Source organism: Podarcis erhardii, assembly GCF_964252035.2.
Source record: "Podarcis erhardii genome assembly, chromosome: 5".
Taxonomy (NCBI): domain Eukaryota; kingdom Metazoa; phylum Chordata; class Lepidosauria; order Squamata; family Lacertidae; genus Podarcis; species Podarcis erhardii.
Window position 1 is genome coordinate 56,360,426 of NC_138509.1, and position 16,471 is coordinate 56,376,896.

Genomic DNA, 16,471 nt, shown 5'->3' on the forward strand with positions numbered 1-16,471 from the left:
CCAACAGGTAAATTTCCAATTTGCTTTGGGAAATTTTCTGATGGCCCCTGTGATCTGAATTAGCATGTTTATTTTACTTGCAAATAGAGGTAGAAATCTTGAAACTGCCAAGCTTGAAATATTTTACATTTTCAACGGCAATCCATTCATTATCACTAATGAACTTATGAAATAGAAAATGTTTCACCTCACCACACTGCCTGTAGCTAAGATGATAATTATTCCTAGTTTACTGACATTCCACAAGAGCAAACATCAGATGTATTGTATTATACTGTTCATTTGCAAACAGATGAATTCAATCATATGCAGAATTAAAAGCAGCGCAATAACTTATTTTAACACAGGCAAGTGACAGCCAGTATACTGTCAACTACCATAATTGAACAAATAAGCTTAGCTATGCCACTCTCAGACATTTTTTGTTAGACCCATTTTTTATACTTCAAATAAATCTATTGATTATACAAATGGTGGGAATTTTAATGCCACAGTTTTACAAGGGGGATCTTCATTACAACAAACATAGAATCATATAATTGTGGAGTTGGAAGGGACCACAAGGGTCATCCAGTCCAACCCTCTGCAATGTAGGAATCTTTTGCCCAATGTGGGGCTCAAACCCATGACTCGTGAGTCTCAGGCTCTACTGATTGAGCTATCCTAGCTGTCAATGATCACTGGTAAACCAAAGTCAATCCAAAGCTTATTAACCATGCAGCAAATTGCACTAAACTATAGTGTCAGAGAGTTCACTAAAGAACAGTTAAACTACCAATTCAAGTCTAGCTAGTCTCACTTCAGATAATTCATTTCCTAGATATTAAAGGGCTAAACAAGAAGCAAACAAACAAAACATCTGCACATCATTGTGTAAACAATTGCAGGGCTGTAAGGCTGTAATCCTGCACATACTTAACCAAGGAGTAAGACTCACTGAACTCAGTGGTACTTCTGAGAAAATGCCCATAGTCTGGAAAGTAATCAAAACAGTCTGATTGACTTTTATTAAACTCATTTGTAGACAATAGGAAATTGGTGGAAGAAGCTGAGATTTACTAAACTCACAAGCATTCAAAGTATTCCATCCAAACTCACTCATGGTCAAAGAATGAAGCTATCTTGGAAAAAATAGACCAGGGAGGGGACCCTAACAACTGACATGAACACTGCATCAGGTCAAACCAATTCAGCTTGGTAAGCTTCACATCTGCTTTCCCAGGGACCTAACATAATCAGTTAAAAACAAATTCTTTGTGAATGCTGTCTGTCGAAAGCTAAATACTTTTGCTATTCCCAGCTTGTGATCATTTAAAAGGAATTTTCCAAAGCAAGGTCTAATATTAGACTCAAAATGAAGTTTCCATTCCACTTACGCGATATTCTCACCAAAGTAACTACTACATAATCTGATTGTCTTGGAGCTACTCGTTTAGATGCAGATGGACATACTTCAAATACCAACTCCACAGCACCAGCAAGACTTATCTTGAAGAGACCTTGTTTCTCAATGAAGATCATTATTAGAACAATGATTTGTATTTTTAATTATGCACATGCTAATAAACAGTTCCAAAGTATGGAGGATGGACAAATTACTTCCTTGCTCAATTATAATACTACCAATCTACATTCCAGGTACTGGAAGTTCTAATCAAAGTTTGTTATGTGAGTGTAGATCTAATTTTTACCAGCCTGATCATACACCACCAAAGTCAGAAAATATTTTACCACCAGAAGACTATAAATGACAGGTGTGGTAGTTTTGAATATCAACTGCATTTTGGTTTTCACATGGCTAGATAATATATAATATGTAAAGTAAGTACTGTATGTCAGACAAGCTCCATTAAGTTTAACCAGTCCTAAGATCTTCCATATTAAATATGAACATTTCAGCATGACACTTCTGTGGGTTTTTTACTAGAATAAAAAGGCAAAGTAAGGAAGACCAAAAATTTATATTTTATTCAAACCCACAATCTCCAATAATAATCACTTCATTTTGTTACTGTGTGACCTTCAGCTCTTTCTATATCAGCTACAACTTATACATAGCTCTGTCAGTAGAGAACGAGACACTTAATCTCATGGGTCGTGTGTTTGAGCCCCATGTTGGGCAAAAGAGTCGCACATTGCAAGGGGCAGGACTAAATGACCATCGTGGTCTCATCCAATTCCACCATTCTATGATAGCTTTCTAGGAATCAAAACACAATGTGTGTTAAGATACCATTGTCTTTTCCATTTAATTACAAATATATTATTTTTGTAAGAATTACAGGATTATTAGAACCAAATTACAGGATTATTAGAACCAAAGGTCACAAAATATATTCCCATGCTAATAATTGTGTGTTGAGGTTATTGCTACAGTTTATGTATGTTGTACAGTGGTACCTCGGTTTACGAACTTAATTCTTAAACCAAAACCATTCTTAAACTGAGGTGCGCTTTCCCTAATGAGGCCTCCCGCCACCGGTGCCCTTCCACCGTTCGGATTCTGTTCTTAGACCAAGGTAAAGTTCTCAAACTGGGACATTATTTCTGGTTTTGCGGAGTTTGTAAACTAAATTGTTCTTAAACCGGTCTGTTCTCAAACTGAGGTACCACTTTAACTGGTCAGTGAGCTAACAGGAGAGTGGTAACTTTAGATGACTACACCTGATACAACAATGTACACAGCAGGAATTCTCTGCACACTTGAAACCAGTTGGGCGTAATTTACAAGTTCTTATGCATATGATAGGATGCTCATAATGTAATTCAAAGACTCAAGAGCAGCAAAATTATGTGTGAAAGGAATGTAACTGAATTTCAATGTGACTATGTAGGATTAATTTTGGTTTACAACTTTTAATTGATTACTATCTTAGGCGTCTTTAGGAGAAACAGCAAATTTTGATTACAGGACTGAATTATCTGCTACTATAGGATATCTGATAGGAATCCTACCATCATGGATCTGAATGGATGGTTTCAAGTATTATCTGAATATTAACTGACAACTTCCAAGTTCCTTTTCTTTCAATTTCTTTAGAGTCCCTCATATTTATCTAAGTTAATGAGTTTTATAAATTATTTATTATAATTATATTTATTTCTGTGTAAAGGACCCACCAGGCCAGTGCCTGTTGGTCTGTATAAACAGAGGCACAATTTAGGGAGTAGCAAAGAAAAAGACAACGTTCCTGATTATTTCCCAGAAACAAAGACACCAAAAACCACAAAGAACCTAGGCCACTAAAACTACCAGTATCTAAGTGCAACACGAGAAGCTCCAGTTATTTAAATATATTTAAATATGGACTATTTTTCCCCCTTCCATTTTTTTTATCCTGTACATGAAGAAAGCATAATTCATTCCTTTATTATAGGATGTCATCTCTTCTGGGCATATAGTCACTGGATTTAGATGCGTGTTTCACTAAGATGTGGGAAACTGCAAAATGAATGCAGATACCACTTTCAGCTTTGATAGAAAAGCCTTTCATAACTGATACAAGCATTCACATTACTGATTTATATTCTTTTGGAAGAACAAACAATACCAAAAGTTCTGCACCACTGAAAACAGCAACTGAGGAGAAAATATGGTTCAGAAAGCATTGGTCAAATTATTTTTATGTAACTGCAACAGCCTATGGAAAGCTTCTAATTTAACAGAGCAATCCTAGACACCTGCTCAGAAGAAAGTTCAACGGTGTTTACTCCCAACAACTTAAGCAGCATAAGATTTCAGTCTAAAAGACATAGTTGATAATGTAGGTTGCTTAAATTACCAACTGCTTTAAACACAACAGATAGCAGTTCTAGATATGAAAAACATTCAAATCAAACTACTTGTTGATCTTAACTCTTACAGTCTACATAAAGTTTTCAATACAGGAGTACTTTCAAAGTAGCAAAATTGTCACATATAAACCAACCTTAGCCCACTAGGTAGGCAAATAAATATACACAAGACAAACATTGAAAACCAAGGGAAAAGGAGAGGTAAATGTACAAATGAATGTTATATGGATAATTTATTTGTTAGACTGCAAATGCCACAAAGTGTTTTCACAAATATTTCTTCAAGAACAGTTGTTCATGGGAACGGATGTTCAACACAAATCATGCAATCATAATGCAATTCATTACTGTCATGAATTGTGCTCATGAAAAAGAACCTTAACATTCAAAGTAAATGAAACTAATGTTACATAACACATCACTCATTTCATCAGAAGATCAACAGAACATGCAAATCCTTTATTATAAATACATTTACATTTGCCTTCAAATATAACGTTAACTGTAATTTGCATTCTATTAAATGATCCACACATTTTGAAGTTTGTCACATTGCTTTCTATTGACACTCTCTGAGGTCTGCCTCCTTCTTCCTTTTAGTGTTGCACTTCTTTCCTTCTAATTTTTACATAAACCAACATAGCTTTCCTGCAATAACATAAGGGGGAAAGTAGTGTGGATCCATAGATCATCACAATATTAAAGGAACCTTCACCAGGTCTTCTACATTAATCAATGATAATTATCATTTTGAAGCTAGATAAAAAGCTGTTCACCACTGTTAATAACTAAGCAAGGACAGCTGCATATTATTGCCTTGCAAGGGGTTGGACTAGATGATCCTCAGGATACGCTACAACTCTACAATTCTATGAAGTCAGCTTCAAATCTTTGCAAGTTCTGAATACTTGTCAAACGTAGGTTTGGCTGACTATAGATTCACTGGCTACCAAAATGTCTGGATGTAGCCACGCAAAGTATGCCAGCAGTCACCAGTATTTGATATATGTTCCACTAAAGGCATCAATTTAACTCCTGCATTACATGCTACAAACAACAGTGAGACAAATGGAATTTGATGCTACTTTATTTGTCATGCTTAATAACAGTGCACTGAACAGTACAGTACAGCACAGAACAGTGGAGATTGCTCCAGTGGATAAAGTTAGCACTGCAATGGATCTTTAGTAAAGGTAAAGGCACCCCTGACCATTAGGTCCAGTCGTGGCCAACTCTGGGGTTGTGGTGCTCATCTCGCTTTATTGGCCGAGGGAGCCGGCGTACAGCTTCCGGGTCATGTGGCCAGCATGACTAAGCCGCTTCTGGCGAACCAGAGCAGCGCACAGAAACGCTGTATACCTTCCCGCTGGAGCAGTACCTATTTATCTACTTGCACTTTGACGTGCTTTCGAACTGCTAGGTTGGCAGGAGCAGGGACCGAGCAACGGGAGCTCACCCCGTTGTGGGGATTCGAACGCCGACCTTCTGATCGGCAAGTCCTAGGCTCTGTGGTTTAACCCACAGCGCCACCCGCGTCCCTCAATGGATCTTTAGCAGTGTTTAAAACAGTAACTGCCAGCCACAGCAAAAGGGATTTGTCTCTTTCCCTACTGGTCTTTGGACTGAATTCAAAATATAGCCTGCATTTTCAAGAACCATAGCAAAGTAGAGTAAATTATCAGTACCAGTTGTTGCACCCAGGATGTTATCCTATTTGAAACATCTATAGAACTTTAGCGCAAATTAAGAACTCTCTATCACACTACCCATAAACTTTAGCATCCATTTCTGGACAGCTGTCCTGTTTGCCAGGACACAGGCCTGATATTTGTTTCATCATTTCTTTTGAGTTCAGGCTGAGGAGTCACTTTGGTGTTTCATGAAGCACATCTCTGGCAGGGAGACAATGTAAAATTTCTTTCCTCTGCCTTTCCTTCTCTTGCCATATTTCTTGAGTGATGGGTTGTAATCCTCAAGTCAGACACTTTGCTGGAAAAAAGCACAGAGAAAGTTAAGTGACAAAGAACAATAGATATTGTCTCACATACTCCTAAAAAGTAAGGAAAAACTAAAGATGTCAACATGTCAGCAAACAGATGAACCCAAGGGACACCTTCTGCAACTCATATGCATACTTCTGTTCAAGGACAGAGATGGAAGAAACAGGGCTGGGGGGGGGGGTAGTGAGGTGAAAGTGGAAGAACAAGGCAAGGAGAGCCAAGTAGAAAAGAAACTCAGCTTTGTGAAGAAATAAATGGTGAGGGTATATCAATGAGACACAAAAACAAGCAGGATAAATGTGGAGTTATGGTTATTCTGATTCAGATATCATCTGATATCATATTGTGATATCATTATGATTCCTTCCTCCCTTCCTCTCCTTTAATTATTTCATCCCAAAGCCATGTATCATATGTGGTTAAATGTCCCTTTCCAATTGAACTGCCAAAATGGTAGTTCATGACAAATATAGAAGGTAAAACAGCACAACATAGTTTTGCTTACCAGGAGTTAAATATCATGAGCAGTGCTGTCTCTTGTGCTGGCCTTCTCTGTCTTGTTGCCACCTGTAAAGAAGTACAATGCTAGCTGTCCAGGTCTTAGGGTTCTGATCTCTCAGGAACATCAAAGAGGTAGGTTCTTTGAAGAAATGGCCTCCATGCTTACACTAAAAAGATGCTCAGAAAAAGTATTTGTACTTGGCTTCAGAAGTTACAATGATGGCTGTCCCCGGTGGCTATGCAGTGGTAGACAGTACTTTCAGTGCTCATGCTTATACAGTTTCTATGAACTTGCAGACAAAATTAGTATATCATAGTCTAGCAGAAGCTAGGAACCCTTCTAAAGAGGAGCTGCTGCCTGCCTGACAGGCATTGTTACAGGGGAGAGCCTGCAGGAACCATCAAGGACATGCTTTTCCACCTGCTTTGCCCACCCACCTCCAACCAGGGAGAGCCAGCACAGCCATTGGGTAGGGTAAGGCACCAATGCCACCAGCAGCAATTTCGGGCAAGATCACGTCTCACCCAAAATGGCATGATCTTGCCTCAAATTGGCGCCACCTGACAGAGCACATAGCAGCAGCAGCAGCAGCAGATCTGGTGGTATTGGCAGCAGCAGGCATGGTGGTGGAGGGAGTAGTGACAGTTGCAGCAGCAGTTCCCATTTCACCTGAAACAGCAAAACAGGATGCGCTGCCCCTCCATCCTTCAGTATTCTTGCTTTCTCTCAATATTTTTGTACGCAATGTTCTTTGCCTTTTGGGCAGGAACACGGATGTTTTTGGTATTTGGCTTTTAATACTGTTGAAATGTTTTGAATTTGTATCATTTGTATTGTACCACACAGCAGTAGCACAATGACTCCCCTTGTGACATTCCCAAATCCTACTCACACAGTGTAGTCCCAAGCCTTTATCACCTTCCCTCAGGAGACTGTAATACCTCATGGACCGCCTCTCCCCTTATGAACCAACCCAGACCCAGATCATCATCATCTGAGACCTTTCATCGTGTGCCTCCATAGCTTTAACTACCTTTGTTGGCAAGGTGATGTCTCTGCTTTTTAAGATGCTCTCTAGGTTTGTTATTGCTTTTCTCCCAAGAAGCAGGTGTCTTTTAATTTCGTGACTGCTGTCACCATCTGCAGTGATCATGGAGCCCAAGAAAGTAAAATCTCTCACTGCCTCCATTTCTTCCCCTTCTATTTCCTAGGAGGTGATGGGACCAGTGGCCATGATCTTAGCCTTTTTGATGTTGAGCTTCAGACCATATTTTGCGCTCTTCTCTTTCACCCTCATTAAGAGGTTCTTTAATTCCTCCTCACTTTCTGCCATCAAAGTTGTGTCATCTGAATATCTGAGGTTGTTGATATTCCTTCCAGCAATCTTAATTCTGGCTTGGGATTCATCCAGCCCAGCTTTTCGCATGATGAATTCTGCATATGTTAAATAAGCAGGGAGACAATATACAGCCTTGTCATACTCCTTTCCCAATTTTGAACCAATCAGTTGTTCCATATCCAGTTCTAACTGTAGCTTCTTGTCCCACATAGAGATTTCTCAGGAGACAGATGAGGTGACCAGGCACTCCCATTTCTTTAAGAACTTGCCACAGTTTGCTGTGGTCGACACAGTCAAAGGCTTTTGCGTAGTCAATGAAGCAGAAGTAGATGTTTTTCTGGAACTCTCTAGTTTCCTCCATAATCCATACTGCTTAAGCCTGCCTTGTAGAATTTTAAGCATAACCTTGCTAGCGTGTGAAAGGAGCGTAATTGTGCAGTAGTTGGAGCATTCTTTGGCACTGCCTTTCTTTGGGATTGGGATGTAGACTGATCTTCTCCAATCCTCTGGCTGCTGAGTCTTCCAAACTTGCTGGCTATTACTACTGCTCTAATCTTCCCACATGGCCTTCAATTTCCAAGATAAATTAAATTGTTTGGTAAGTTCAGAAAAGTTGCATTTCTCCCCGCTGGGAATTTACATGTTAGTACTTCCATATTTGTACAAGTTGTTCTTCACTTATCAGCCATCAAGACCATCACCAGTAGAGGGAGCAGGAAGCTTTCTTTTGATTTTCTCAATACAAAAAAAAGTGCTGTAACGTCTAAACCTGGCATCAGGAACTTGAATTAAATGTGAGTCCAACAACAATTAGTTAGAATACTACATGTTCAAAACTTTAGCTACAAATAAAAGCAAATGAGATAAGGAAGTGTTTATCAAGGACTGAAAACAACCAAGCGCTGGATTCCAACTGTGTATCTGGTCAAGGGTAACCAAAATAAAGTTAATCAGAGGAGCACTAAACAACAAATATAGTACTGTTTTCGGTAAATGTAAGACTAACAAACTAAATGGAGAAAAAGGAAATAATCAGATGTATACGTATATAAATAAATTGTCATCTATGTCTCAAAACTACTCAGCATATTCCTTTAATATGGTTACATTTTTCTACTCTTCATATATGATGGGGGTGATTTAGAATACTGCATACAGTTCTGGACACCTCACCACAAAAAGGATACTGTAGAGCTGGGAAAAGGTCATAAAAGAGCAACCAAAATTGCTATTTCCCTACAAAATTGGAATTCCCCTACAAGGAAAGGTTGTAACACCTGGGACCTTTTAGTTTAGGAAAAAGTCAAATAAAGAGAGACATGACAGAGATGTATAAAATTCTGCATTATATGGAATTCATTTCCACAAAGTATAGGGACAGTTACCAAATTGGACGGCTTTAAAAGCAGATTAGACAAATTCATGGGTGATGAAACTATATTAGGCTACTAGCCATTGGTTATATTCTACATCCACTTGGAGGTTTATGCCTCTGAATACCTAGGACTGTTGGTGGATTCTTTTAGAAATAGAAATTGCCATAATTGCTTGTTTGGAGGTCAGGAATAGAAATCACTTAAGCAAATACAAGCAATACTCACTACAATATTATTTTTTTGATCTGCAAGCATGTAAATTATTATATGATTTTATGCATTATCTTTTAAATTTCTTGTCCACTGAACTGTATTTATATTTATTCCATAATTGATTCCACAATTAATTACAGCAGTTTAGGCCATAGCAGATAGGAAGATAGACAACATAGGTTTTAGCAGAATCCGAACTGTAGCGGAATGAAAACAACACCAACTGCAATGAACACACGACCAAATACAACGTGCTGCTTAATTGCATCTGTGTGAATACCAGAGGCTAGGAATCACAAATGGGGAGAGTGCTGTTGCTGCTTGCCAGCTTCTTATAAGCATTTGAGTGGCCACAGTGAGAACAGGATGATGGATTAGAGGGGTCAAGGTTAAATGAGCCTTTGGCCTGATCCAGCAGGGCTCCTCTGACATTCATTATGTATTGTTTAATATTTGTCAGTCAAGTCAAGGCATACTGAAGGATTGGTGAGGCAACATCAGTTCCTTAATACGGGTCACACAAACAGGCCAAGTAATTCTAACAAATAGGAAATATTTCTCAAGTTCACAGTGGGGCTATGGTTTATTTCTGCACTAAAAAAAGGATTCAGATTACACAGATAGCTATTTTACCTTAGTGTCCCAGCAGAACAAAACACATTATTTTCCACTCATATTTTCCCACCACTAGAAAACGTGACAAATATTTCTAACTGTTTCTATAAAAGTAATTGCAAAATACGCTTGGTCATTTACAGAAATATGAAGACAGAGAGAAAGAGAATGTGTTTCCAATTTGTAATTTATTTCTTGAGCTTAATTATGTGATTGTGAACTTAAACCTTACTGAAGTGATTTTTGAGGCAAAAGCACATTCTACTTTGTATCACACAATACTCAAATTATGAAAGACAGGAACCCCTAAATAAAGTCCACAAGTCTCTACACCAGCTTCTCATTTTTAGCTAGCTAATGCCGCTGTCAAAAAACAGTAGCTAAGAAGGGCAGGGACAAAAGTGAAGGTCTGGGGGCTACACCTCTGTAATTTGAGCCTGACATCATACCCTTGTTAGCCAGAGCTTTCCAAACTTTTCATGTTCGTGACACATTTATTTTCACGACACGGTAATTCAGTTTTACTAGCGAACCAGAAGTTAAACTAACACATTTCCAGCCCTGGGAGGAGCGTTTGCATTGCACATTTACACACTGCAGCAGATACACTAACACGTTGCAACACAGAGTTTGGAAAGCTCCGCTGTTAGCAATGCAATTTCCTCCTCCTCTGGAATTCAGTGGATTTTAAAATTGAAGAGCAGAACTATTAAAATTTTACAGAAAACGAGTCCACATTACTATGTGATAAGGGATTTCTACTATGTGGCTGCTAGTCATATTACTACAAATGCGGTCAACTTTTCTATCATGTGTTCAAAGGTATCATAAAGGCCAATAACATCACCATATGATATTCACCATATGAAGTAGTAAGGCTTTGCCATATTTCCCATACTGTTAGATGGTTATCTGTGCTAGTAGCCCATAGCTGGTGATATCCTACATTATTCATGCTCAAAAGCCAACCCATTGGATTCAATGGCACAGGACTTTCAACTGTGAAGAAGTCAGTATTCTAACTCCCTACAGCTTGAAATGTTCACCAATGGCACTGAGAGAAGATTGAGAGTGTTCCATAAACAGGAAGGAGTGCTCAAATCTGTTCCAATTATCTCTTCCATTGTTTCCTGAGTGCTGGCAATGGTTTGAGAAGTATCATACAAACATTACAAAGAGCCCTGCTATACCAGATAAAAGGCTTATCTAGTCCAGCATCCTATTCTCACAGTGGCCAACCAGAGGCTGGTGGGGAAGCACAGGCCAATGGAAGGAAGCCCTAACAAAAATTTAAAATTATTCAGGCCTGCCTTATCCATTAGGGATGCGGATGGCGCTGTGGCACAGAGCCTAGGACTTGCCGATCAGAAGGTCGGTGGTTTGAATCCCCACAACGGGGTGAGCTCCCGTTGCTCGGTCCCAACTCCTGCCAACCTAGCAGTTCGAAAGCACGTCAAAGTGCAAGTAGATAAATAGGTACCGCTCTCTTCCCAGGCTTTTTCTTCCCAGACACAACGCTGAGGCACTATACTAGAAATAAATCCTACCTTCCAAAAGCTGGGAGGGAAAGCACAGGGGAAAGCAAAATTCCTAAATTTGAAACAGATTGAAACCAATTATTCAGTTTCTAACTCTCCTTTCTTAATTTGAGTCAACACATAATGACAGCATAATAGAAATAGGTAAGCAGGGTACTTAAATTATAGCTGGTCACATTGAACTATAACCAAGGAAAGTTGATAGATATACTGTATGCTTGAAAAACTGAGCAGTCAACGTAGTTGAAATGCAGAAGCATAATGCAGAAAATAGTGTCTGATAAAGTTTAACACCATTTAAAGACAATGTTTTACATTCAAGAATGGTTTGAATTTGATAGAAATAACTACCCACTGGGTTCCTACAAGCTGTTCATGAGAAAGTCTCCTGAACCCTGGGGACAATGCAAGCCACCCATTTTCCATCATTCCCAGAGTATTTAAAGACTTGCATTTTCCCATCTTATTTTGGTTCATCTCCATTTTCCTATAAATAAAGATTCTACATAGGACATCAATCTTTCCATCTTTTCTGATGCTAACATACACATGCTGGAATGTTTTTCTAGTAAATGATAAGCAGTTTGAGACAAAGGATTATAAGGCCTTGAGCCCAGACAGATAGAGGAGATGGGAGCCTTCTCATCTTTCCCAAGAGACAGGTATCTTTTCTCTAGACCAAAAGGTTGTGTTTTGGAAACAAATGTATCTATTTCTGTCATTTCCTTTAGACATGCAGTCTTTGTGGGGTAGATAAGCAAGCCTGACTACACTGTCTGAGAATGGCTCTTGGGCCCCCCAAAAGTATTCTTAATCTAAATATGAGGCTTTCAAAAGGAAAATGTCTGTTGCTTATAAACTCACCACAGTGGAATAATGCTACAATATACAAATTTTACTCTCAAGGGTCTTATAATAAGGTTTCTGTGGAGGATCAAGTCCTTCTTGACCTCAGTTCAACAGATAATTGATAAGGAATCCAAGAACTAAACAGTGAAGAAACAATGGTAGTTCAAGATTCAGGTAGGTAGCCGTGTTGGTCTGACGCAGTCAAAATATATAAAATATATTTTAAAAAATTTTAAAAAATTGTCCAGTAGCACCTGAAGAAGTGTGCATGCACACGAAAGCTTATACCAAGAACAAACATAGTTGGTCTCTAAGGTGCTACTGGACATGTGTGTGTGTGTGTGTGTGTGTGTGTGTGTGTGTGTGTATTTCGAATGGTAGTTCAGTTGGATAGAGCATGGTGCTGATAATGTCAAGGTTGCAGCATATTCCTGCATTGCAGGGGGTCGGAAAAGACGATCCTCAGTGTCTCTTCCAACTCTACAATTCTATGAAGTGTAGACATTCAAGTATGGCAACAATGATTATCTATCATCTAAATATTATAGGAAATGCCTGTACGAACCGGTAGTGCACCTTTATTGATTGGGCAAGCCCCAATCTCCTGGATATTCATGTTAAGTTCTTCTGGGAAGACCCTTCTCAGCATCTTACCTCTGTGAGTTATCATGTGAGAGACCCTTCTTTGTGGTGAATTCTTCAAGTTTATGGAATGCACTCCCCTCTGAGGTAGGGCTGGCACAGCCACCATTCTCATTTTGGTACCAAATAAAAACATGCTTGCTTACTCAAGCATTTGGGAGTTGTTATTAGCTGCTCAGCTTGTTGGTTTTATCTGTTCTCTCCATTATTATTAACAACTTGAATGCTGGGTTTTATTGTACCCCACCCCAAGATTATTATGATTAAGTGCATGCAATAAATATTTTTAACTAAATGAATCAATAAAATTTGCTAGAAAAAAATCTTTCTGAGGTTTCTGCTTCTTGTACAATTAGCTGTCACACTTATCTGTAGTATACACATTGGGACTTAAACAAAATTAAATATAGTGGTATGGCAAAAGACCACCATCAGAATTTCAATATACCGGTAGCTAAATATCAGTCTTCCAGAAGACCTTTGTACTAATTCTTTTCTTAAAAACAATAAAACAGAAATAGATGTTTGCCCTACCCCCACCAAAAGCACAAAGCTCCATTTTGTCCATAGTGAAGCACAATAACTAGGAGCTGACAACTTTTGTTCTTGTTTATATCCTAGGAGGGAAAGTGGATTGTTTTAAGGTGTGTACAAAAGGCACAAAGATCTCACATGAGAATGAAAAAAATGTGATGAAAGGTGGGGGAAATGACCCAAAAACATAGCATGGAAACTTTCCATCAAGGACTGTCCATTGGTGTGAACAGTAAACAGTAGAATGCCTATGAAAGATCAAAGATTAAAAGGATTAAATGTAAATATAATACTAAAAAAATGAGTGTGTGGATCACATGCCAATTGTACATCACATGAAAAAAATTGATCTAGATGACCTGCATCATTGCAGAGTAGCAGTTTTTGCAGTTTGAACAGCAAAAGTTCAAAAAGGCATTCAAAAAAATAGTTTGTTGTACAAAATGGTATAACCAAGGTGGGGCACTGGAGCACTGATTTGTGCATGTGTGATAGAGGCTTTTAAAACTTTGACATACCAGCTTCAATTTAAAGAGTTTATTTTTAGTATAAGTAGTGCTTCCCCCAAGGGGACACAGGTGGCACTGTGGGTTAAGCCACAGAGCCTAGGGCTTGCCGATCAGAAGGTCGGCGGTTCGAATCTCCGTAACGGTGTGTGCTCCCGTTGCTCCGTCCCTGCTCCTGCCAACCTAGCAGTTCGAAAGCACATCAAAGTGCAAGTAAATAAATAGATACCGCTCCAGCGGGAAGGTAAAGAGTGCTTCTGTGCACTGCTGTTGTTCGCCAGAAGCGGCTTAGTCATGCTGGCCACATGACCTGGAAGCTGTACACCGGCTCCCTCGGCCAGTAAAGCGAGATGAGTGCCGCAACCCCAGAGTCATCCATGACTGGACCTAACAGGGGTCCCTTTACCTTTACCTAGTGCTCCCCCAAGGTGCTAGTAGTCTAGATTCTAACCATCTCATCTGCCCAGCACTGACAACAATTCTAAGATTTCTCATGCCACAGGGTAGCGATTACCATTATATTCATGGAAACTTGAAGAAGAAAAGTCTCCTTTTAAATACTATGACAGTGAGCATGGATAGGTGTGGGTAACAGAGCTTAAGGAAGTTATCCTTTATTTAAGGAAGATTTTTATTGTAAGTAGGTAAAAAGTCTTACTTGACTTGATTCCCACAATTCAGAGATACTGAAAGGGGAAAAAAATACTTGGGCTTGGTAAGACAGTTACAGAAATGTGTTTGTTATGAGGGAATAAGTGATTTTGCATTCATTTGTTGGAAGCCCTACCTGGAAGTGTTGGAAGCCTTACCTATGGAGAAAGACTGGCTATACCTGGAAGTGTTGGAAGCCTTACCTATGGAAAAAGACTGGCTATACCTCTAACTGTTCCAGAGATGCAAATAATATTCATGTATTATTATTTGGAAATCAATTATCAAAACAAAAATATATAATCTAAATTCTCTTTCTGAACAAAGGATGATAGACAAGAGTATCTGGGGAAACAGTGCAGCTTTTCCTTATGGAGAAAGTCTTCCAATGAGCAAGCATGCAACTATCCATTCTAAATGATCCTTTAGTATTTCTACTATGCAACTATTAACCTGCTTTTAAAAACAGCTCTAAACTGTATAGATTGCCACTGGTGACCACACTGCCTCTCCTTCTGCCCTAAGCAATATTGCATTTCAGGAACGAGAACAATTCTACAAATCTTCAGCATTAAGCCAAAAAATGCACCAATACAGTCATACCTCAGGTTACGAATGCTGCAGGTTGTGCATTTTTGGGTTGCGGACCCAGAAGTACGAACCCAGAAGTACCAGAACGGGTTACTTCCTGGTTTTGGTACTTGCGCATGCACAGAAGCGCAAAATGCTGTCATGCACATGCGCAGAAGACCAAATCACATCACACGTGTGCGCAGACACAGCACTTCAGGCTGCGAACGCTGTAGGTTGCGAATGTGCTTCCTGCTCGGATCATGTTCGCAACTAGAGGTATGACTGTATTGATTTGGTCTTTCTATTATATTCAACCATTAATTAACTGCCATGCAAAAAGCTAACTGTCATCCTAGTGTCATCACCATTTGCAACATCTTCTGAGCCAACACTACAAAACTTAGTCTAGAATCCTTTCAGTATTTTACTTTTATCAGCACTGAAGCCACACAAACCTCCAGTTTGCTAGTAAAACTGAATTACTATGTCACAGTGCATGTCTAAAACTTGTGTCACCAATGTGAAAAGTTTGAGCAGCTCTTCACTAGATGCAAGGCGCAGCATAGCAGAGGCAAGAAAGTTCAGTTGCACAAACAGAAACTTATGGAAACATCTCATTTAAAGATAGTGTAACTGAAACACATGTAGAATATGTTACAAAGCAATATTAGATAATATATGAAGTTTAAAACTATTTATAATAAAAGCACCCAAGTGTCAAATAAGCAGTTTACCCCTGAAATTCGCACTGACCTTTTTCTTTTCCACTGCTGTTGCAATTTTCCAGCAGTTTAAGTTCATTTGGCTTAATGGCTTCAACATGAAGCTGCAGGTGGAAAAAGTTGCCTGCAAGTTTGTTCCATTCAGAGCAATTTAGGCAGCACTGCTTGCGTCAGGCTCTACCTGTTTTACACCATGGACTCCATGAACAAGTATTGCTGACCTTCCATTTGAAATGTTTCACTAGGTATGCCTATGTACAAAATCATTATAGCATACTACATGCTTGTAGGTAAGTGACAAGAAGTTTGCTGTGAGGAAAACTGCTATGTAGCAGAATGGACTTCTTGACCCCTTTCAAAGCTTCTTGTAGTCATGTGCAGATGTTTCAGAATTAAGAAAAAAAGGACAATATTAAGTTGCTAACCAGTTTTTCTTTTGACATACCTACTGCAAAGAAGCTTGTTACAAGGAAGTTTAGGTTTATAGTGAAAATGTGTTTCTAAAGTTTAGTAAGTGATCAGTAACTTATGAAGGTAATTCTCTAACACAATAGTAAGATTTCCTGTAAGTATTCTGAATGCTATTTAACTGGACTAGGGCTGGCACAAAGGCAGG

The 16,471-nt window shown here is 39.0% G+C and overlaps 2 protein-coding genes across 4 annotated transcripts in view; both read right to left on the minus strand.

The window, feature by feature from the left end:
• The window catches only part of CNNM2 (cyclin and CBS domain divalent metal cation transport mediator 2), a 117,682-nt gene that overhangs the window by 29,275 nt on the left and 71,936 nt on the right, over nt 1–16,471 (minus strand). The gene's annotated exons all lie outside the window — the stretch shown is intronic.
• Nucleotides 4,031–16,471, minus strand: part of LOC309341866 (uncharacterized protein) — a 68,246-nt gene continuing 55,805 nt past the window's right edge. The window contains exons 2-3 of the mRNA XM_081861725.1: nt 6,301–6,362; nt 4,031–5,784 (exon numbers count right to left, since the gene is read on the minus strand). Of these exons, the coding sequence (XP_081717851.1) occupies nt 5,673–5,784; nt 6,301–6,362 (174 nt within the window). The 3' untranslated portion in view covers nt 4,031–5,672. The remainder of the gene's footprint in view (nt 5,785–6,300; nt 6,363–16,471) is intronic.